The 24,625-nt window shown below is 38.9% G+C and overlaps 1 protein-coding gene across 6 annotated transcripts in view; it reads right to left on the bottom strand.

The window, feature by feature from the left end:
- ORC5 (origin recognition complex subunit 5) overlaps positions 1 to 24,625 on the bottom strand; it is a 120,610-nt gene that overhangs the window by 86,281 nt on the left and 9,704 nt on the right. For 5 of the 6 annotated variants that reach the window (XR_012156834.1, XM_073328522.1, XM_073328526.1 and 2 more), the window contains exons 4-9: positions 22,590 to 22,787; positions 17,078 to 17,152; positions 14,353 to 14,464; positions 12,884 to 13,014; positions 5,263 to 5,311; positions 3,779 to 3,869 (exon numbers count right to left, since the gene is read on the bottom strand). Coding sequence is in view for 5 of the 6 variants with exons in the window: in XM_073328522.1 (XP_073184623.1) it covers positions 3,779 to 3,869; positions 5,263 to 5,311; positions 12,884 to 13,014; positions 14,353 to 14,464; positions 17,078 to 17,152; positions 22,590 to 22,787 (656 nt within the window). In the remaining variant the exon portion in view is untranslated. The remainder of the gene's footprint in view (positions 1 to 3,778; positions 3,870 to 5,262; positions 5,312 to 12,883; positions 13,015 to 14,352; positions 14,465 to 17,077; positions 17,153 to 22,589; positions 22,788 to 24,625) is intronic. The other variant, XM_073328525.1, reaches the window with a different exon arrangement.

Here is a 24,625-nt window from a genome sequence, read left to right as displayed (position 1 = left end):
TACGCCAACTTCAGGTACGCTATTCACGTAGCTGAAGTTGGAGTATCTTATGTCGACCCCCCCCCTTAGTGTAGACCAGTGCTAAGATCTCTATGTGGTGAGATATGTACCCCAATTCCATAGTTTTATTAATTCTGTGCATAAGGACTGGGATATTGCTCTTCCCTGGTGATTTATAAAATACATTGCAGCCCTGCTGCCCAGCATTACTCTGAGTGGCCCTGATGTTGGGTAGGAAGTGATGGCAAGTCTAATGGACTGCACTGAATTCTAAAATGTTGATCTGGAGAAAGGTCTCCATTAAGCTGTGAAATCCTGGAAATGGGTGCCCCAGCCTACTAGGGAGGCATCTAGAGAGATGATCTTTGTGGGGGAGGACATGAAAATGGAACTCCCAAAGCAGACATTTTGAGGCTCCTTCCACCTATTGAGGAAGCTGATGACCCTCTGAGGTATGACACCCACTTGGACAATTTGTGCACAGCCAAACCTGAAGAAAATAGGAGTGTAGTCTTGCAAGGGATGTTATGGATATACAGGCTGCTATGTGGCCAGGAGCTGAAGGCAAATCCTCACTGTGGCTTGCAGGTCTGACGTATTGTGGAAATGAGGCTGGACCTTATAGCGAGTCTCTCCATGGGCAAACATGCTTTGGCTGTAATGGTGTCTAGAATGGCAGAGGCCCAAGGAGTGGGAAAGAGATAGGGTCCTGTTGGTTACTGATTGCACCTCGAGAAAGGAGTGCGTCGTTCAAATAGGGAGAGAGGACTGTTATTCCCATCTGAAAAGATGAGTTGCTACCGCCAAGGGCACTTTTAAAGACCCTTGGGGCAGCTGAAAAACCCAAGGGTAGGATGCAGTATTGGTAGTAGTCTTTGCCAAGAATGAACCATAGGAAACGTGAGATAAGGGTCACAGCTATATGAAAGTGTTTATCTTGAAGAGAGAGAGAGAGAGAGGGAGGGAGGGAGGGAGACACACACACACACACACACAGACCAACCCCCGCAGATCCAAAGAGAATTATCACTTCCAGGGTTACTAATCTGAATCAAAGAGAGGATGAAGCTGTTCAAAGTCCTGAGATCTAAAATCAGTCTCCATCCTCCTCTTGTCTTGGGAACCCAAGTAGTACAGTACCTGGAGTAGAACCCTCCTCTGATAAAATCCAATGGAACTGATTCAACCACCACAAAGACTGCAAGAGATTGTACTTCCTGTCTTAAAAGACCCTCATGACAATGCTCCCTGAAAAGGATTAGCTTCCAGTTTTTAAAGGATACCTTTTTGCCTCCAACTACTTCTTTTACTTTGCTGTTTAGCCATGGTGGCAATTTTTGGTCCTCTTACTGTGTTTTTTAATTTGGGGTATACATTTACTTTGAGCCTCTATTATGATGTTTTTAAAAAGTTTCCATGCAGCCTGCAGGCATTTCACTCTTGTGACTGTACCTATTAATTTCCATTTAACTACCTTACTCATTTGTGTGTCGTTCTCCCTGGCTTTCTGAGCCTGTGTTGCCTGCATTCTGAGCAGCATATGTGAGTTTGTATTTTGTAAACACCATTCAAACGAACAGGATACAATAAATACATTGATGCAACATTAGTCATCTATAATTCATTTAGTACAAAAATCTGGGTTATTGTGGTGAAAATAGTGTATCAAGCCTTGGTTCAGGAACCAGTCGCCCCTTCATACCATTGATTCCTATGGTAAAAGTGGTTTTGATTTACAACGTTTTGACTTACGACACAATTCATTCCTCAGAACTACGTTGCAAGTCCGAGGACTCCCTGTAATAGGCATTAGAGAAACTTGGTGGAGTGATGATAATCTATGGGACACGGTAATACCAGGGTACAACATACATAGGAATGACACATTAGGTGGTGCGGTAGTGACACTGTATATGAAAGAAAGCACAGAGTCAAATAGAGAAACTCTTAAATGAATCAAACTGTACCTTAGAATATCTATGGATAGAAATTCCATGCTTGAATGATAAGAGTATAGCAGTAGGAAAATACTATCCATCACCTGACCAGGATGGTGATAGTGATTGTGAAATGCTTCAGGAGATTAGAGTGGCTTTAAAAGTAGAAAACTCAATCATAATGGGGGATATCTGCAGTCCCTCAGTATGGGATTCTGAGATGAAGTTTTTAGACACCATTAATGACTGCTTCTTGGAGCAGCTATTTCTAGAACCCCCAAGGGGAGAGAACTCTTTAGCAGTTTTTGAAGATCAGTGTTTCTTGCTATATTTGAGCACCTATGCTGCTTCTTTCTAGAAGCTGCTAACAACAGATCTGAGAAGTTCTCCCAGCTTGAGAGTACACAAGTGCTCTACCCAATGGGGATAGATCCAAAGATTCTGATGCTTTTTAAAATGAGCCCCTCAGATACTCCTCACAGGTCACTTTATAGTTTTAGGAAAGTCTTCGGATGTCAGATCCAACAGATTAACAAGGGGGAGAGGAGGGGGGCTTTATTTGGGTCCTTTAACCACCAAAGCCTTTTCTATGAGCAAGGTTATGGTTTTTCACTCAGATTGAATCACACAGACACATAATTTTTGAACAAATACCCTTCATTCAAACACAGATTATGCTTGTCTCTAAAATACATCTTGAATATCTTTTTTTTTTCCTGTGCCATTATGGAGACAGTCTCTAGCCCCTCTCACAAATAAAAGTTAATCAAGAATTTAATTCACCACCACCCAGCCACCTATAAATTCTTCATGCTATTTAAAAATAATCCCATGAAGAGAAGAAGGTTTTTGTTCCATGAAAGCAGGAGGTGAAGGAAAGAAAGGAACTGCAGGTCAATGATGGTGCAGTGGATTTATAAACCTTGCCCCAATAAGATGATTTTGAGGAGCCTGTGTGTTTGCCTCTCATATTTATAGTACCTTAAAGAATCCTGAGGTTTGCATAGTAAGACATGAATGATACAGTGTGGAACTTCAGAGGCAATTTTGAAAAGAGCATTTTCAGTTATCCTTATATATTCTGGTGATGGATTTCCATGTTTCAGAAGTCATGAATTATTGAAAAGCACCCTATATTTTTTCCTCTATTTCCTACCAAATAGAATTATGAGATTTATTGGATTATAAGCATGTTTAAAAGGGGTTTTCATTTTTGTAAATTAAAATGTAAGTCAATAATAAAACCCCAAAAGCCCAACACTGAAAAAACCCACCAATTAAGTATACCAAAAATTAAAGACTATAGAACAAGACAGGACACTTGAGTCATACCTAACACATCCATTAATAGCAGAAACACCTTACCCATGTCTGACCTTTGTTATAACAGGGAGGAGCTGCTGACAGAACATTATCCATAAGGGGCTCTCTCCTTTAGACGGCCCTTCCAGACAGTCTGAATTATTGTTGACTTTCCAGGCATGATGCAACGTCCACCTGTTTGCCTGCGCATTGGTGAAAGACTAAGCAAATCTCCATTGGTGGAGGACTGCTTCAGTGTCCAGTTAATAAACAGTTTTATATGCTTTTTGCCTTAAAATCTGCTTCACACATTAACTTAATAGCTTCGTAACATCTCATAAAACACACTGAACACTTGTTTGTATTTTCCTATCTGAGACACACAAGTATAGTTGTAGTATTTTATGGCTACAAAGAAACCGTTAAAAGAAAAAGGGAGAGTCAGTCTGACAGGAAGAAATACTACTCACCACATATATGACATTTTAAGTAAGGCTTTTTTGAGAGGTGGATGGCTAAAAATATAAAGGGACAATTACCTGGATATTTCCCGGAGATAAACAGTCTGCATTGCTTTCTTCAAATGAGATTCAATATTTTTCCAGAGTCGACGTGTGTCACGTTCGTTTGCTGCATAGAGTAAAAATTAGCTTTCTTAGTGTAAACTCTGAAAAAGTGTTTAACCTATAGAAGAGTGAAATTCAATTGAATAGCTGAATAGAGTCAGACACACCAAATAATCAATGGGACATCCTGACATTCTGAAATATTTGCATTACCATGATACAGAATTATCTTCTACTGATGTGAACAGCACGCTGCAAGGCAACAAAGTTGTACTGTGGTTACTTTGTGATACTCCATGACTATTTAACAGAATAGCTGCTTTCACTCTCCACTCCTAGGCCTGAGAGGTAAGGTAGTTTCTCCCTTGTCTTAGCTGTTGAGGTATGAGGAGAAGTTGTACAGGAGGGAGCAGCTGTTAGTGGAGGGAAAAGGCTTGGCAGCAGTTTCCTTCTGATCTCCATAAAACACTGACTAAAAGCTTGTTAATCTGCTTCTGCTACACTCCAAATGTTGCCTTGTGTGCATTAGAACATAGGAACGGCTACAGTGGGTCAGACCAAAGGTCCATCTAGCCCAGTACCCTGTCTTCCGACAGTGGCCAATGCCAGGTGCCCCAGAGGGAACAAACAGAGCAGGTAATGACCCAGTGATCCTCCGTCACCCATTCCCAGCTTCTGGCAAACAGAGGCGAGGGACACCATCCCTGCCCATCCTGGCTAATAGCCATTAATGGACCTATCCTACATGAATTTAATCTAGTTCTTTTTTGAAGCCTGTTATTGTGTTGACCTTCACAACATACTCTGGCAAAGAGTTCCACAGGTTGACTGTGTGTTGTGTGAAGAAATACTTCCTTTTGTTTGTTTGAAACCTGCTGTTTATTCATTTCATTTGGTGACCCCTAGTTCTTGTGTTAGGAGAAGGAGTAAATAGCACTTCCTTATTTACTTTCTCCCCACCAGTCATGATTTTATAGCCATCAATCATATCCCCCCTTAGTCATCTCTTTTCCAAGCTGAAAGTACTAGTCTTCTTAATCTGTCCTCATACGGAAGCCGTATTAGACAGTAAAAGCAACACTGCTGTGATTGTCAGAGTGAATGGAAAGTGAATCAAAGCGGGGCACTCCAGAAGAGGCACAGGTGGAGCCGCACCATTTTAAATGTGGACTGCTACTCAGGCCTGGTCTACGTCTTAAACTTAGGCTGACCTAGCTACGTCGCTCACTGGTGTAAAAGATTTATACCCCAAGAGACATAGTTAAGCTAAGCCCCGACATAAACACTGCTAGGCTGATTAAAGAATTCTTCTGTCAACCTAGCTACCACTTCTCGAGGAGGTGGATTTACTACAAAGATGGGAAAAACCTCTTCCACTGCTGTAGCAAGTGTCTACATTACAGCGGTGTTGTTGCAGCACTCGTAGAAACAGCCTAATAGAAAAGCAAAGCACTTACCTTCTCCTCTGACCACTGGTTCACAATATTTAGTAAAATTTAGTGCAGCCTGCAGAAAAAAGACAGAAAAATTGACAATGTATTAGACATGGTCAGTCTATACTGTACAGCATATAACACACGTCTGGGTGATGTAAAGTGAATAAAAATATGTTTCAACTACTAATTATGGCATTTTGCTTCCAAGGTTTTCACTCTGACTTAGGTCGTAATGTTTCACAGTGTAATATTCAGGAATACAAACAACAAGATGACATTCACAACAAAAGCAAAGACAAACCTCCACAAAATATTTCACTATAATATACTGATATATAAAAAAAATTCAATACAGCAATTGTATCTTTTTAAACCAGTAGTGCAGAAAGTAACTTACTGAAGACAAGTTCATTTCCTTCACCCTTTTTTGGTTAAAACTCATTGTTTCATCAGTGCTGCAAATATGTTCAATAATAGATTATATATATTTACATGCAAATGCAGAGAAGAAATTATAAAAAAAAAATCACAATTTTCAGAAACCCTTCTTCCACTTTCAAATAAGCAAAAATAGTTTAAGATAAGATTTGTTCTACTCTATCTAGGCATCTAATGTATACTTTTTCCAATTTGTATAAGCCTATGAAGTTGGATATTTACTAATTGTGATGGGGTGGACTCCCCACACTACCCTCACAAGAGCTGAATTATGCCAGGTAGGCCCAATCAGCTATTTAGGCTAAAAGCAGGGGCAATTTAGGCTGGAGGCAGCTAATTAACGACAGGCTCACCTGTGGAGGAACAGGCAGGGCCTGCATAAAGCCTAGTAACTGACTGCAGAAAGGGGAGCTGCTGCTGGGAAAGGCTGCAGTCACTCCCCAAGAGGGGGCAAGAGCAAGCCAGGCAGATAAGATATGCAGGAAGAAGCCCAGAAAACCAGCAGCAAGAGGTAGGTCTGTGGCGGATTGTTAAAGGGTCCTGGGGCTGGAACCCAGTGTAGAATGTGGGCCTGGCTTCCCCTACCAGCCACCGCAGGAGTGGCTACGGCATTGGAGACACCAGTCAGACAGCAGGTCTGGAAAGACTGTGAATACCCTAGAAGGGGAGGACTTTAGTGGCCTGGCCAGAGGACCAAGCCACACAGAGGAAGCTACAGACCCAGGAGTGAGCAGGGCAGCAGAGTGAGACAAGATGGGTGAAAACCATGCTGGAGGGAGAGCGCAAGCTGGCACAGCTAAATCCCCAGGATGGCCAGCAGGAGATGCCATTTGTGGTGAGTGGACCCTGTGACCCTTATACTTGGAATTTTGTAATACAGCAACCTTTCCAACTAATGACTTTGCCCCCATATCTTTAGAAAGCTCTATGCAGCATTTATAGTAATACCTAGACATCAACATATTGATTTCAATGCAGCTTCAAAACCGTATTTACAGTGATACATAAAATCATAAAACACATATGCAGCAGTAAAAAGCAGTGTGCATTAATCTAAATTCTATTATATGTAGAGTAGTTCAGAAAGTTATGAAATATTTATACTAGTCTATATTAACATATGCCATGCAAAAGACCTTTCACATACAAAAGCCTGTAGGACTGGGTCCTGAAACCCTTACAGACAGTATCTTTATTCATGTGAGTAGACCAGTTGATGACTCTGGGACAACTCCAATTAGCAAAATTACTCAAGAACAGTGGTACCCAAACTTTTCCTATCAAGCACCCTGCTTACCAGTAATGGAATCTGTCTGCGCCCCGCCCCCATTACTGCACAGCCAAGGCTTCCTCAGTTCAGGAGGTTGGGCTGAAGGTGGAGCAGGGGGAGGAACTGGGGCTAGAGGCAGAACTGGCCTGGGAGCGGAGAGGGAATGAGGGCTGAGCTGCGGCAGGAGGTCAAGTGGGGCCGGGTGGTTCTCCCTCCCCACCACCCATGGGGGCTGGCCTGGGCCTTGCTGCACCGACCAGAATGTTTCTCTGTGCCCTTCTGGGGGGGGGTGCTCCCCACAGTTTGGGGACCATTGCTCAAGAACATACATGCCTGCAGGGCTGAGCCCCTCAAACCTGAATGACTCAACTACTGTAGCAAATCCTTTCAAGCATACTGTATCTATAGGTAAAAAGTGTAAAAGTAGATGACGTTTAGCTCTGGTGCTGTTGTTGCTGAGGATCCTGGCACAGCAGGAAGTCTGCACCATTGGCATGGGGCTGTTCGAGTGCCGCAAAAGAAGAATGTTTCCTGGCCTCCCCATTTCCTCTCTCCTCCCTATCAACTATCCTTTTTTTCCCCCCTATGAATAAAAGGAGGTTGAGTCAGGCCATACACTCCTTCTCTCAAGCCCTCAAGAGTGCCCCCCCCCCCGGAATTTAAGCTTACAGAGAGCCATACAGGCTCAGGATCTAATTTAAAATTGACAAAAATCTAGGTGGATTTTTAAGGGAAAAAAAAGACACTACAAAAAGAAGCCTGTATCCTGCAGTTTATTGTACTGACAGGTAGAGAATTAGGAATAAACTCCAGTAACAGCACAAGAACACAGGTCTAGCCTGTCTCCAAGAAGAAACAACAACACACGGTACAGACTGCTGGACATACGAAGTTCTAGGGAAACTAGCTGGGTAGTATGTGTGGCAGCTCTACTCCTATTTTCACAGGACTCTTCTTTCTTCTTAGCCAGCCTTATTTGTGCACTATTGGGCACTTTTACTTCTAAGTTATGGTAATTTTTGCAGAATAATTAAATGACTGTACCACAAGTGTTTGCATTGCTTAAGATTTATTTTCAGTTTGCTGCTCCTTTTAATAGGATTAAAGAGAACGTACATTAAAGATACCCTGGATTATTTTTCTCTGGTGCATTCAAAATTGCAGCATATGGTTATCAAAACTAACAGAAAAATTACATTTTCAACAAGATCCTGTGTATGCCAGTGTTGTACCTTGACTATTTTGTTGTTCCCACTGATTCCCTACTCCCACTCACCAAGAGATACATACCTAGCTTGATGTCCAGGAAAATAACTTATTAGGTGCCATCCATATAACGTCTCGGTGTCAATAAAAATGCACCAGTTAACATATTAAGTAATGTTCAAATACAGTGTGCATGTGTGTTTAAGTGAGAATATAAAACTTAATATATCAGAAAGTTAAAACAGTAAACACATTAAGTGGCCTCATACTCTAATATTACAGCGAAAAGCCACTCTCTGAACAGCTCATTTAACAGTCTTGTGAACAGGATAGTAGGTTGTGGGTTTTGGTTTTTTTTGTTTTTTAAAGTAAACATACATATAATCATAAATTACGTGTGCAACATTGATGAGAACTGAAAAGAGCATAATGACAAATCCTTTATGCTAATTTTTATTCTCTATGTATTCTTAAGAAAAAGACTGCTTCTAACTTAACTTCACACACTAGCATGAATCTTCAATTTTATCAGTGAAACACAGTAAACAATAGTTTACCAAGACAGCTATAGATACACAGATACAGGGGAAAAAAGCTGGGTCTGTGATCTTGATCCTTTTATCTACTATTGTCTATACTTGTTTAACCATGCAGTGATCTCAAAACTCAAATGAGCTAAAGATCAAGGGACTTGTATACAACAAAGATCCATAATCTCTTATTTCTTTATTAATTCAAGTCATGCAATCATAACCACTGAAATTGTGTAAAGACAATCATGCTCCTTGGCAGTAACTAAGAAGTAGCTCATTACTGAACAAGTACCCACTGATTTGATGTTTCATAGGTTAGATTTAAGGCAAAATGTAGACATTCAAAAATTAAATGATTAAGTGCATTTTGAAATAAACCCCTCATTTTATACTTTGTCTGAATAGGGCAGATCACGGACTTGAACCTGTGTCTCCCACATCCTAGGTGAGTGCCTACACCTTCCCTCTCTAAATTTGAAAGGTCTTGGCTTTGTCCTGATACAGAACTGCAAACATTTTTGTGAAATCTTCAGTTTTTGTGGGATAGGAAAAACGTTTCCCACCCAGCTCTACTTTAGTCAGCCAAGATCTCAGCTCTGCCTAGCTTAGCTATTAGCCAATTCAGTTTTATGCAGAATAAAGATGGCCTCCCTGCCTTTACTCAGAGCTTTTACAGTGAAGCTGGTCTGGTAACAAAGAGGGGAAGGAAGAAGGCAATATGGGAGGTGAGGGGGGAACCACTCTCTTCCCCTTCCCACAACCCCAGTCAGAATTTAGGGTTGGGGAGGGAAAAAAAAGGGGGAGGGGGGAAGTTAACTGAAAGATGTGCATGGAATTACCAAACGTAAGCTATGGCTGACTACTGACCTCTTGCTACTTTTACCAATTCAGAATTTAAGCTTTATTTTCAAGCATTAAGGATACAGCATACATCATCTATAAAAATCTGAAAGGTGAATAGAAGTGTCAAAATTCCATACCCCCATGCTCCTTTGCTTTGGTTACTTCAGTGTTCCCAAGATAGACAGACAATTGAATGAAGCACAAATTTCCTAAAAACCCAAGTCTGCCAGGCAGATCATGATCGGATCTCATTCCTTGAACAATTAACTCCGATTTGATAGCAATACAGACAGAATTAAAGCTTTCCATATTTTAACATGTATTCATTATTCCATTAACTAGCTTAGAACACTATACCGTAAGCCATCGTTTACTTTAGCTTTTGTGAAATTCAGTGGTTTTCCCATAGTCTGTTCAAAATAAATGTGCATGCACATATATGTAAACTTATCTGAATATGAACGAATTCAATCAAATAATTAGTTTTGCTGAAGTCAAGAATTTTAACTTTTATTACACAAGTCACTGTCAGATAAAATAAAACATTTCTTTACCTGTTTGCTTTTGACTTTCTCAGTTTGGACAATGGTAATAGAATCAGTTTCATTTTTAAATTATAGTAAATTTCACTTTCAGATCCTCTGTGCACCGCTGCAATGTTTGGGTTATCTGTTTCTATTAGAATTTTTAATAGGAGTATAGAAACATTTACAGAACTGAGGACCAATAGAAAAGCTTTTGGATCAAATTCAGAAACCATGTTTCTACAAAACTATGCACCAGATGTAGTCTGTAGTAGGTGTGTTTAATTGCCTGCTGTGTACTGCTTTTCTAAAGTGAAAATTTACATTTTCATATCTATACAATATAGCAAAACGTAAGAAGTTTTGCATTTAATTTCCAGTGGAAACAAAGGCAGTTTTCTTCCCTGTAAAACTGCCTTTATGAAGTTGTGCTGCTTTCTCTCATCCACTGTTTTAATCAATGTCCATTTAAAAACAAACATAGCCTCTAACAATTGTAGTTTAACTGTATCAGGCAAACTATCTGCCTGATATGCTTCCAAACTATGCAGTGTATCTAGAAGTAAGAGGATATGACTGGAAGTCAGGACTCATGCGGTCGTCTGCCTGCTCTCCTAATAACTCACATTGCCTGAGCAAGTCATCTGGGCCCAATTTTTCAAAGTGCCTACTAATTTGGGATGCCTTCATACATAGCTGCTTGACTTGAATGTTATACTCAGACACATCAAGAACTCATGACTCCAACTGATCTCACCTGAATAATCAGTTACATATTCAAAACTTGAGGTACGCATAATTAGTGGACTCTTAAAAACTTTTGGCTTTTACTTACTATACTAGCTACAGTACTTAACATGGATGTTATGAGATTTAAAGTTTTAAGGCTCTGGTGCATCAGTTTATTGCAAGTGCAAGCACGAAGTCTGCAAATTCCCTCAGTGACCCTCAGCGAAGGGAAGCCCTCAAGATAGTTAAGTCCAAAGCAGACGGCAAAGAGTTACAAAGGGCTCTCCCAAAACTGGGCAACAACATGGCAGACGAAATTCAAATTTGATAAATGCAAACTGGAAAACACTCAACTCCTAGATATAAAATGATGGGGTCTACATTAGGTCTTTCCACTCAAGAAAGATCGTGGTTGGAGTCATTGTGGATAGTTCTCTGAAAACATCCACTCAATCTGCTGCAGCAATCAAAAAAGCTAACAATGTTGGGCATCATTAGGAAAGGGATAGATAAGACAGAAAATATCTCATTGCTCTACATAAATTCATGCTACACCCACATCTTGAATACTGAGTGCAGATGTGGTTGCTCCATCTCAAAAAAGATATATTGGAAATGGAAAAGGTTCAGAAAAGGGAAACAAACGATTAGTGGTATGGAACAGCTTCCATATTTAGAGAGATAAATAAGACTGGGACTTTTCAGCTTGGAAAAGAGACAACTAAGGGCGGAAATGATTGAGGTCTATAAAATCATGACTGGTGTGGACAAAGTAAATAAGGATGTGTTATTAATTCCTTCTCCTAACACAAGAACTAGGGGTCACCAAATGAAATTAATAAACAGCAGGTTTCAAACAACAAAAGGAAGTATTTCTTCACACAACACACAGTCAACCTGTGGAACTCCTTGCCAGAGAATGTTGTGAAGGCCAAGACTATAACGGTTAAAAAAGGAACTAGATTAAATTAATGGAGAACAGGTCCATCAATGGCTATTAGCCAGGATCAGCAGGAATGGTGTCCCTCACCTCTGTTTGCCAGAAGCTGGGAAAGGGCAACGGAGGAGGATGGATCACTAGGTGATTACCTGTTCTATTTGTTCCCTCTGGGGCACCTGGCATTGGCCACTGTCAGAAGACAAGACACTGGGCTGGATGGACCTTTGGTCTGACCCACTAAAGCCGTTCCTATGTTCTAATGCACACAAGGCAACATTTGGAGTGTAGCAGAAGCAGATTAACAAGCTTTTAGTCAGTGTTTTATGGAGATCAGAAGGAAACTGCTGCCAAGCCTTTTCCCTCCACTAACAGCTGCTCCCTCCTATACAACTTCTCCCCATACCTCAACAGCTAAGACAAGGGAGAAAACTACCTTACCTCTCAGGCCTAGGAGTGGAGAGTGAAAGCAGCTATTCTGTTAAATGGAGTATCACAAAGTAACCACCATGCAACATCCTTGCCTTGCAGTGTGGTGTTCACATCAATAGAAAATAAATCTGTATCATGGTAATGAAAATATTTCAGAATATCAGGATGTCCCATTGATTTATTTGGTGTGTCTGACTCTATTCAACTCTTCAAAGCTGAATTCCACTCTTCCATAGGTTAACCCCCCCCCCCCTTTTTTTTTTTTTTTTTTTTTTAAGAGTTTACACTAACAAAGCTGATTTTTGCTGTATGCAGCAAATGAACATGACACACTCTGGAAAAATACTGAATCTTATTGAAGAGAGCAATGCAGACTGTTCATCTCCGGAAAATATCCAGGTAATTGTCCCTTTTTATTTTTAGCCATCCACCTCTCAAAAGCCCTACTTAAAATGTCAAATATGTGGCAAGTAGTATTTCTTCCTGTCAGACTGACTCTCCCTTTTTCTTTTAAGATCAGTTTCTTTGCAGGTCTGGTGAGGCCCTCCTTAGAGACAAGACTGATACAAGCCCCCAGGGATATAAGGACACCCATACCTCACTAACTGATTTAAATAAGCCCAGTACCTTTTGATGCAATATGCTTATGACATGCTCTTTATCCAAACTGAACAATAAATCTAGCCTTTGACATTTTGGACAAGAAAAATAAATCTAGAGGATCCCTCACCAGATGTCGAAGCTCTTTCAAGTCCCTGCAGACTGTGTAGAAGACACCAAGCAGAATATTAATGTACGCAGCATAGAAATCAGCAGAATATTCTGGAGGATGATAATGGGACAGAATCTTTTGTAGATGTCCTGTTCAGATATAAACAAGTTTGAATTTTTTCCCCAAAAAGCTGGCGATTGTCTTATTGTACTAATCATATTTTAAAAATTAAGTGCAACACAAGCCAAACAATGATAGTCAGCTGTACAGTAGAACCCAAATCAACAGCAAAAAGAAAACCCTACCAATAGGGGTAACAAAACCAAAAATGGCCCGGTTCCCTCAACATAAAAAACAACAAACCACACCCCCCCAAAAAACACACCACACCCCCTAAACTTAAACACCATCACAACGCTAAACCACACTAACTTTACTGACAACTAATTACAAGAAAAGCCTTAAACCATATGCTGCCAAAATGGCAAAGGATATAGAAACAGTCTCAACATCTGCAGCTAACCACAGCTGCGGGGGAGAAACTCAGATCTCCCAACATGCTCCTGTACTTCCATCAGCTGGCTGAGCTCTTCCTGTGACGGCCATGTGCATCTCACTAATGGGGATCCCCAGAAACAATTCTCAAACAAGAACAAAAAAGTAAAATGGGATTTCTAGTCAAAATGGATGAGGTAGATTGGGCTTCGCAGACTAAAGTGGCATAATAATTGGGGGTGGTATGTTCTCAGACTGCATGCAAAAGCAAAATGTGTTATGGGTGTTCCCTGGGAGGAAAACTGAGGACATGAGAAGGCTGGAGTCTCTGACCCTGGTGGGCAGTTCACTAGTTAGCATGCAGTGTGTGGTTTGAGATAGGGGATCCATATTGGAAATCTACATGAATTAAGAAGAAGGAGGGTATCTCTGATGCCTAAGTAGAGGGTGATTGGGAATATAGAGCTTGTAATTTTACCAAAGCCACCTCTAGTTATTAAAAAACAAAACACTGCCTTCTGGATTCTAGTAACCAACATAGGCTTCAGCCTCCTCTCATTGCTTAACAAAAAAACTAAGGGCTTGTCTACATTACCCGCAGGATCGACAGGCAGCGATTGATCCTGGGGGGGGGGGAAGAGCGGTGTGAGGGGGTGTCCATTTATCACGTCTAGTCTAGATGCAATAAATTGACCGCCGAGCGCTCTCCCGTCGACTCTGGTACTCCACAGGAACGAGAGGTGCAGGCAGAATTGACTGGGGAGCGTCAGCTGTCGACTCACTGCAGTGAAGACACCACAGTGAATAGATTTAAGTACAAGGACTTCAGTTATGTTATTTACGTAGCTGAATTTGCGTAACTTAGATTGATTCTCCCCCCCACATGTAAACCAGGCCTGGGTGTTTGAAATGCTTAGATGGAAAGTCCTTGATCCAAAGTACTAATATTAGTTATTCATTCAACAAAAAAAGTAGAAAAAAAATTAAATTACCTATGCTGTAGTCAGGAAAATACAAGGTGAATGGCTCCAAGCATCCAGTGTTTGGACGAAACAGTTCCCACACAATTTCACTAAGGAAAATAACAGTGACATTTCTGTCTGTCTGTAAGAAGAAAGAGGGAAAAGGTCACCTTGCATGTTAAAATATTAATCAGAAGAACAAGTGTTAGGATTTTTCATTTGAAGAATTTCATCAAATTTAGTGTTTAACACAAATTATTAGCATATTAATAAGTCTTTGGGTGGCCTAATCAAGGAGCTCATACATTTGCAATTTTCATAATTATCTGGGATTCCTGTATATCTCTTGCTGTTTAATTGACATTTAAGCTACTAGGGACCTGGGATACCAGGCAATATGAAGTTGCTTCCCTTCCCAAAATTAAGCCAACATTTCACTTCAATAATTAAACCCAGAATTTCATTAGGAGATTGTACAGAACAAGTTGAGGAGGTAAAGGAGGACCAAAATTTTGTGAAGGGAACACACTCAGGCTTAATTTATAAAGGTCATCTGACTCATGACACTACAAAGTTAGCTCTGTACTTAACTGATTGCTTTGCCATCTTAAATGTGGTTATGACTGGTAAGTAACTAAACCTTCACCTCAGCAAAGTCTGTGGCATTATGCAAGTTCCAACTTAATATTAAGTTGGTCATTAGAGAATATTTCTATATGAAAAATTATTTTACACAGTTCCCACAATTTAAGAATGAGAGAGAGAAATAATTCTGATGTCCTATTAATTTTTTTTTAAAATATCTGAGAGCTTACTTTAAAAAAAGAAAAACAGGCTAGCATATTCACATGTCATATACAATTTTAATAGAATGTGCAATTCCATTATTCCACATGTCATTGTGGGGGTCATCTTCATCTATCATTACTGTTAGGACAGATTTTGCTCAGTGAACGAAGACTACATGGTTAAGGTAAACCAATCAATCCTCAAAATATTCTGAGCTTATACCATACAAATATAATGCTACATTCTTTAATCTCCGCAGGTAGATTGCAACTGTACTAAAAACTCAGCAGTAGAGAGAGATGCCTTCCAGTATGATTCTTCCGTGAAGAGATTTCAGAGTTCTAGAAGCAGCCCATAAGTTGAAAAGTAAAAAATTGTTTCCTCAGGTTACTTCCACAATACAAAAATCACCAGAAATTAAGAACCACTGAAGTAAACAGAAAAGTAGTGTGGCACATGGATTCCAGAAAGTGCAACTGAAAAAGGGACTAGCACAGATTATCAGAAAAAGCATAGCGCATGCAATTCTTCCTTACATACACTTCTGTTTCTTGGTAGCTTCAAATATAATAAACAGATTTACAATAGGCTGATGTGCAATGATTCAGGATACAGTTTCCATCTTGCACAAAAATATTCTTTAAGGGAAAGGTGGAACAATCTATTTATTTTCCAGTGCTTATGAATTACCTAAATATTGTCCCCACCACAGGCAAGGGGATTGATATGCTTCTCTAATCTACCTCTACAGCTGCAAATTAATCAGCAATTTAAAAAATATTTATTAAAATGTAAACGACCACGTTTTTCATTTATTTTACACTAGGTCTTTAAACAAGTTATTTGCTAAGAAAACGTGAGGCAGAAAGTGAGTGACACTGACACGCACCTACAGAAGTGTCTTGCCAGCAAGATCAACATACAGCTACAAAGTGTCCCATCCACTAACTCAAGCACATCAAGTCTCTACAGCTTTCCACAGCCATTGGAATAGTCAATTTCACAAAACAACACAGCCCAACGGACAACAGAAAGGCTCCCACTAGCTTTAATGGGCTTTAACTCAAGTCCAGTCCTTTCCTAAATCATTAGCAAGAGCAGCAGAAAAATATATTCTGTTCCTATCCCAAACAAAATCCCAAAAGAGTAATGCCTTTGCCTTATTGCAACAGGGTAAACTCTTAAGAGATTGTTACACACACACCAAAAGTCAGAGAGCCTCTGCGGGTGATAAAAACAGGACTAGCCACAATTGCATGACCAATGTTCCAAGAGTCCTTGCACCTGTCTCCAGGAGGGCCATCACAAAGGGTTCTCAGACACTGCTGGAGAAATTGCAAAAAAACAAACACTCCGGGAATATGGTTCATCTGTCCAACCCCGCACTCGCTACACTTGGGTTTAGCTCCCACTAAAGCAGCTGTTTCAGGATGGTTTGCACCCCCTCACAGCCAGTTGCCAAGCTTTAAGAGCATGCTACCGTTTAACCAAGACAGTAGGAGCTGAGCTATGCTAAGCTCTTTTCAGTTAGAAGTTGCTCCTTATATACCTTACAGTCCTTCCAAGATTTTTATACTCTTTGGCAACTATTAAAAAACCTTGAAGAGTGGCAGAATTTTGTAAGCTCAAAAAGCAATACATATTTTAGAAGATGCAGTGTACAGTGGAAGCAGCTTCAAAAGAATGCATAAAAGAGCAGACCTTACAGGACAACATATTAAATGGAATAATAAACAGAGCACAAAACGACAGACCATGGTGATATTTAAATTCTGATTTGAGTTCTGCCGCTGACCAAAATTCTGCAAAAAGTTACAACTTTCAGGAAAAAAAAAAAAAGTTATACCCAAACTTCTCTACTCTAGGGAGTTCACTGGTAGTGAGAATGGGTAGATGATTTAATACCCTGTATCTATCTTTAACTTCTATGAAATATACATCAAAAATACTTTACCCAGTTACTTACCATTTCTTGTAGTCTAAGAAACCCTGGCAACACATTTGCCTCCATTTCCCTCAGCTGCTCTGCTTTATCCAGCACCTTTTAACAAACAAATATTATATACTCAATTTTATTCTGACCTTTTATGTGGATTTTAAAAAAACTTTCTAGTCCAGCAGATAGAGCCACATTTCACCCATAACTTTGGATGGCAAAGGTAACTACTGAAGTCGTAAGACACGAACAGAGCATGTCTGGGGGATTGCTGTTTCAAGGGTGATGGGAGCAGCCTTAGCAGTTTAGCCATCCAAGAAAAGTGATAACCCCCTAGAAACCAACTTTGTCATGTCTTACTGCAGTTATGAAGTGGAAATGCATCAGTGACTTATTTGAGTATTATTCATAAAGCCATGATATCGGAAGCAGCCAATTAAAAGTTTCATTTTTATCCAGCATTATGTTTTTTCAGAAGATTAAAATATCCCACCCATTAGGATATTGCATGAATATGTTATTACAAAAGAATACTTTTTTCCATCAAGATTACCTTTTACTAAATGTGTTTGAGGAACTGCTTAATATTTTTCAATGTAGCTATCCTTCTGAGGTTCATAAAGAGAGACTCCTGGGGAAATTATGCACATCTGTGGATGCACAGAATTCCTCTGTCTCACATAATTTTGTATTTTCCCACATAATATTTATTTTGCCTAAGACATGTTGCAGTTCTGCCTTTTCCCCACCAGAGGCCACTGGGGCACCAGAACAGCCAGCTGCCTTCATGCTGGCTGTTCTAGCACCACAGCGGCCTCCTCTGGGCAAGAGGCAGAACTGCAGCACATAGGCAAAATGGATTTTGTGTGGGAAAATACAAAAATTCTAAGCCCAGTGCTCTAGAATTCCAGCAGGAGTAGAAGTTCATCAGAGCACCTGCCGGCGGAGCGAGGTTAGGACAGAGTGGGTCACACAGGGCTGCTGGGGGTGGTATGTGTCAGATTAGGGTTGAGAATGGCTAGTGGGGGGTACAGACTGGACCATGGGCTCAGGAGCTAGTAGGGTGACAGCGCTGAGCGTAGGAATGGGGAAGGGGGGCTGAAGACACCCATGGGGATGAGGAATTCAGAGACCGGGCAGATGTGCCTGACAATGCAAGAGGCTTGGGGTCAGCCAGAGTCTGCATGGGGGAGGCATCCCAACACCCTAATAATCCGCCTTTGCCCCAAAGAAAAACCTCCCACCCACACCCAACACCCTCCAGGTTCACTCCAGGCTCTTTCCCTCTCCCTCAGCTCCTCTGTTACCCCTGACTCCCCCAAGCCTTTGCGCTGTTTCTGACAGAGGCAGAAAATACAGTTCTGTATTGTAATTTAAATGAATTACATAAAGTTCTTACTTGGCATATTAATACAGAAATCTATTTGTCAAAAAAAAAAATTACAAGAATCTTTTTTTCCTGCTCTGTATTGTTACAGACATACTTGCTGACAGATATTTTGACATAAATTACCAAAATAATTGAAACTAGCATGATTATATTGTGTTATTTTAGCAAATAAAAATGCAGAATTTCCAAAATTGTGCACAGAATTATTGATTTTTTGGTGCAGAATTCCCCCAGGAGTAAAGAGTCTGATTTTCTTCTAATAATAATGTATTTTGGCCTCAAAAATTAGGTCCAGAGATTTACAAGATTCTTTGTATTATTACGTGGAAGCCTAATACTGCTCCAAGAAATAACTAAAAAAAACCAACACTATGTGGTAACTATTAGTAAATATCAACTTTTTAAATGGGCACAACTGCACATAAACAATTACTATATTGAAGAGAGAAATGAGCCTTACCCAGAGTGAAAATATTGCGGATTATAATTCATTAAAGAATTCTTAAGATGAACACAATTAATACCTTCACTGAAGAATAAAAGAGGGAAAACACAGGTTTATTTTATGTTCCACTTACTATGCTGAATTTAACTACTGATATTAAAGTTGATTATTTCTTTTGGATTATTGTTGCTGTAATGACACTACAGATCTGTAGAGGATTATATTATTCTGTTCTCATTAATGAGTTTCCTTCTTTTCAAAAAGTTTTATTTATGATTTTTTTTTCCAAACCATTGAAAGGCATGAATCTTCATTGCTCATGGAAGAAGAGCACTAGGTAGAAAATTAAGGAATGTCGAATTTAAAAAATGGTATTTCATGATCACACAAAACTGGGACGGACATTATACAGCAGTACCCCAGTCACAAAGGCTCATGTTATTGGAATCTGTTTTATTCAGGTAGTAAAGATTACATCATCCCAAGATTTCAGACTGAAGTCTGATTGGACCAGAACTCAAGATATCTGTTCTGGGAAACCTGAACTGCTCAAGTTTACTCAGAATTTCTTATAGAGGGAACACATGCATTTTTACTCACCAGATATTCACTAGTGTTCCTTTAACAAAATTCCCTTGTAACTGTTTAGCATCAAGTTCTAAAAACTTGAATTAAGCATGTGTTAAGCAACTGTTTTCCATAGGCTGCTAGCATAGAGAGACCATGGCATATCATGTTGACTAACACTGTCTCACTGTTTATTTGTACTCCCCCATCCGTCTAGATCCATGTGTCTCTTGTCCTATACTTAGATTGTAAGCTCCTTTGAGCATGAACCAGCTTTTTGTTCCACGTTTGTACAGCACCTAGCACAATAGGTTCCTGGTCTATGATCAGGGCTCCCAGGTGCCACTGTAATACAAATAATTAATAATAAAGTGGGAAGCAAACAAATTGGAATGCCTTTGTCCAAATCCACATCCAAATTGATAGGTTTGGCCTTTTCAGTTATGACTAAGCAATGTATAGCGTCTAACAATGCACAGCTAGGGTCCAGGTCACTGAAAAGATATATAAATGAATCTCCAAGTCACTTTCTATATCGCCCCTTTGCACCATAATACATACTCAAAGGCTAACATCCCAAACTGACTTACTAAACTATTAATGAAAATATTAAACGTTATCTATTATACTGAAGAGATTCCCTCTTCAGACTTATTTTTTTCTGGCACAGTAGTACACAATTTAAAAAAAAAACAAAACAGATCAACACATCAGACTGGGTTTTTTGTAGCAGATAATATATATAGTGATAACATGACCAGTTGTATGCTAGTAGTTGTTGGTGCACCTCTAGTGGCTCATCACCCACACACTCAAATACCAACAGCCTATAATTGCAGATGTTATGAACCCAACCAGAAAGCAATATGGAATAACTTTTGCTATATGTTTTAGCTTTTTTTTTTTTTTTTTAATATTGCTACAATTTCATTGTTAAATCACATTATAAAGAACACTAATTCTAAATGTAAGAATAAATACAAGTCATATCAGCATCATCTTTCAAATAGATAGAACAAATCATTTTGTCTTCATGCTCAATACCTGTTCTTGGATTAGAAATCTTTGCCTGAGAGCAACCATTTATCTTAATTTTCTCTGATTTCATTAGGGCTGAAATATTTTAAATGATTTACCCCAGAAATCAAATAGAATAATATTAGTTTTGCCAGTTTATGCTGCCAGTACACAGTTCTTTCATCAATCTCAATTTAAACCATCCTTTAATAAATCCAGAGGAGACAAGTTAATTCCCACAAATTGATTTCCACCCCAATTCCTATCTGTTTCCATTAACAGAGTTGAAACACGCTAATTTATCAAGTAATTCTCCTCATCTAGCAACATTTTACCCAATACAATTGATCATTTCACAGTATTTAATGCCCTGTCTTCCAATATCAATTTTCAAGTAACGTCTAATATTCTGAGGGATAGTAATGCTAAATAAAATGTTCCTACGGATATTTAAATCAAGCATTTTCCCCTCTAAGTCATATACCAATATGAAAGCAATGGTGTTATGTAAAATTCCCTGGCACACATTTCAATCTTACAGTCATGTTTAAGAATACTCATTTTACTTTTGTAGCTATCTATTAAAAAAGTTCTGACTAACCTTCCATGTTCTTTAAATATTCAAACTTTATTCAAAACACTCCTGTATAAGTTACAAGATATTAATGAATCCACTATACAGAGTATGAACTTCATCAACTCAATACTGTATGTATTTTAAAAAAATATAAAACATTTAGCTGTGCCTGCAAAATTTACATGAAGATGTTTAAACACGCTTGTTCACTTCTTCCTTACTTGACTTCAAGTAAGGCAAACCACCACACTCAACTGGTTAGAGAGAATATTTAAAAAAAAAAGAAAAAAAAAAAGGTCTTCCAGTGGTATCAAACTTGCGATCTGAACACCTTCAATTTTAGTCACATAGTCAATTTGGCCTCCTTTAACAAATCTTTTGTTCCCTTTTTCCCCAAAGAAAATACATTCTGGAGAGTGCGTCCACTATTTATATTATTTGAAGTTCTCTGCTACTACAACTATACTTCATGCATTATTTTTCACTTGGAGTACAACTATAGTCTTTCTGCTGGACTCCTTTCTTCCTCCATCCATTGTTCACGTGAAGTACAAAATTTTGCCAATTTAACTTTTCATTGCTCTACTTTTCTCCACACTGGCTGCCTTTACAGGTAAGAACTGAGTTTTAAATCTTGCTAATGAAGATTGAAGTTTTATGGGAGTTAAACAGCCCTTTTTATAAGGGAACCAATCAGTGATGAGCTGCCAGAAGCTCAAGAACTGGTTCCTTCACTCGCTCCGGGTCTTCGGCGGCACATCCTTCAGTCCCTCCGGGTCTTCAGTGGCACTGAAGGAACCGCTGCCGAAATGCTGCCGAAGACCCGGAGTGAGTGAAGGACTCACTGCCGAAGTGCCACCGAAGGCTCGGAGTACTGCCGGGTCAGTAAAATTTCACATGGGAGCCTCCCCAGCCGAGAGCTCAGGCAGGACAGACAGGACGGTCCCGCGGGCCACATCCTGTCCGTCCCACCTGAACTTCCCCACCCCTTTAACAACCGGGTCTAAACCAGCTTCAAAATTTAACCACCAGTTCGTGCAAACCGGTATGAACTGGCTCCAGCTCACCACTGGAACCAATCAGCATGACCTCTAGATTAAACCTGTGCTAGCCTAGCTACTCTCTCCACTTGGGTACTCCCCATGTAGCTTCCCCTATTCCCCCATTTGGTTTCTCTCTAATAGAGCTATCTCCCAAAAGAGATTTGTGAGGTTGACTCTCTGCCTCATTATAAATCAACTCCGTTCTCTCTACTGGCAACATTTTTTTGTTAAAATGTTTAGTTAACTATTTAGCACAATCTACTATTAGTATTTGCACATGAATAGTCTTCTAAAAAGAGGCATATAGGGCCTGAGCAAACCCCAGTGAAATCAACTGAAAGATTCTCATTAATTTCAATAAGCTTTGATTCGGGCTCACACAGCACAGTACAGAAACTATGTAAATTGATGAGCAACACCTATTTTTTCATACATACAGGAACTCTGATAAATACAGTTAAGCAAAATAAAAACAGGAGAAACATGCAAATTAAATTACTTACAATATATACTGTTTGATTCTGTAGATCTTGAGTAATAATTTCTTGCTTAAATAGACGTACAAAATCATTAAATGTGTCACAAGGCACATGAGAACCGTGTTTATTTTCAGATGAAAGGTTCTGCAACTGGGTCAAAATTTCCTCTAAAAGGAGCCTCGAAGTAAAGCATTCGACACAGTTCACAAACACATGAGGAAGCTAAAAAAGGAGAAGAGAGAGACAATTATATTGAAAGAAATACAAAATGATAAAAAATAATCTAAATGGTTAAAAATCAGAGCTCAATATTCTAATTTCTTTGCTCCCCAGACATAGGAATAAACTGCATCACCCCCAGAGGCACACAATATTTACAGAAATATGATCAATAATGGATTATCATATGTGTAGCAATTCAAAATTTTACATACCACAAAGGGCAACTAAACAGATTTTAAGCATATTATCTTGTGACCGAGTTACTAATATGAAACATTCAGTGTAAATTATGTTTAAAAATCCCTCTTCAGAATAACTCACAAGAAGAAAAAAGAAGGATGTATTTTTGATCAAACACACTTTTTAATCTATTACACATACTGGGTCTAAAGCGTCTGACTCAGTCTGGGTCTCAGACTTCCATTTGACAGTAAAGTTTCATGTTAAATAAATCTAGATTTTAGTTTAAATAGAAAAAAATATTTGGAATGCAACTTCCACATACGCTCTTGAGACAAGGTATTGATATATAGTTCCAATGCACTGTCAGAAGCATGCACCCATGATTTATCTGTGAAAATGTGCTGATGATTGGAAGCATTACATATAGCATGATGTGTATTCAAAGATACTCCTGCCATGAGCTTTTACAGTAGCAAAGACTGCTTCACTATTTCAGGTTCTCATCTCCTCACTTCATTTCTCAAATCAATTTCTGCAACACTTTTCATTAACAGAAGCCCTAAGATCACCTTACAGCATTATTTATATCGACATTTCAAGGCGGTTATGCTACAATTTAGCTTTATCAGTTTGTTTTGGGTTGCAGGTCTGTGTGAACACAGTACACAACTCGTACTTCTTCAGTGTGTGAAGTCCTGTATAGTCAAAGCATTGAAATACATAAGATTCTTATTTCCATAAGGTTATTTACATATTTAACTCCTTTCAGAGTGGATTATAAAAATGATGACTTTTTTATTTTGTTATTTAAATTATAATAAGTTCTTTTAAAAATAAGCCTGTTTAAAATGAAATGTGAATTTAATACAAAATATGTGAAGGCCTAAACATATTATTTCTTAAAACATTTAAATAAAAAAAATATTCTGAAACCATGGGCCTTTATGAAAAACGGAGTTGAAGACTGTTTTTCTATATAAAGAAAGAATCAGTGGGAAAACATTAACTTTTGTGGCCAAGCTTCATAAATATAGCACAATAGGTCAGCCTGTTGTATTATTTTTCTAGGCTGACCTGAAATAATTAGTTTAATTCACTGACTACCGTTAATCCCTCTGTTTAATAAATCATTTAGTTGTAAATGTGAAACACTTTGACTAGAGAAGTTTATGTATCCAAAACTTTTAAGATTTTGTTTAATAAAAAGTAAGTTTTACATGCTGTTTTGTGTGTTTAAACAAACTCCATTTACCATCCTAATGCAGCTTGACACAAATCATGAGCAAAAAGTTAATTATATAGTAAATAAGCAATAAATCAATCACCATTTTTAACATACTAAAATGTACAATTAATAAGTATCTGAAAATATTAAGATATAACTTCTTAAATAAATGTATATAGTTACAGCGTACCCTCCTAGGTAGCAAAAAGAAGTACCAAATGTAGTGTTAAGGCTCTATTTGGCTGTAAATCAACATGTTTTAATGGTTGTATCAACCAATGAGAATGCACCTCTCTTCAGAAAAATAACTGAAGTACAAATAGAAAAGCTGATTAAAATAGATTTAAATTGAGGCTTTGCACTTGGCGATTTAAATCAATCCACCCTGACTCCATGACTGGTCAGAGGAATGAAACTGACCAGTTAGAGA

Source organism: Lepidochelys kempii, chromosome 1 (assembly GCF_965140265.1).
Source record: "Lepidochelys kempii isolate rLepKem1 chromosome 1, rLepKem1.hap2, whole genome shotgun sequence".
NCBI lineage: Eukaryota > Metazoa > Chordata > Testudines > Cheloniidae > Lepidochelys > Lepidochelys kempii.
Note: the sequence above shows the minus strand (reverse complement) of the source record. Positions and strands in the feature narration are given on the sequence as shown.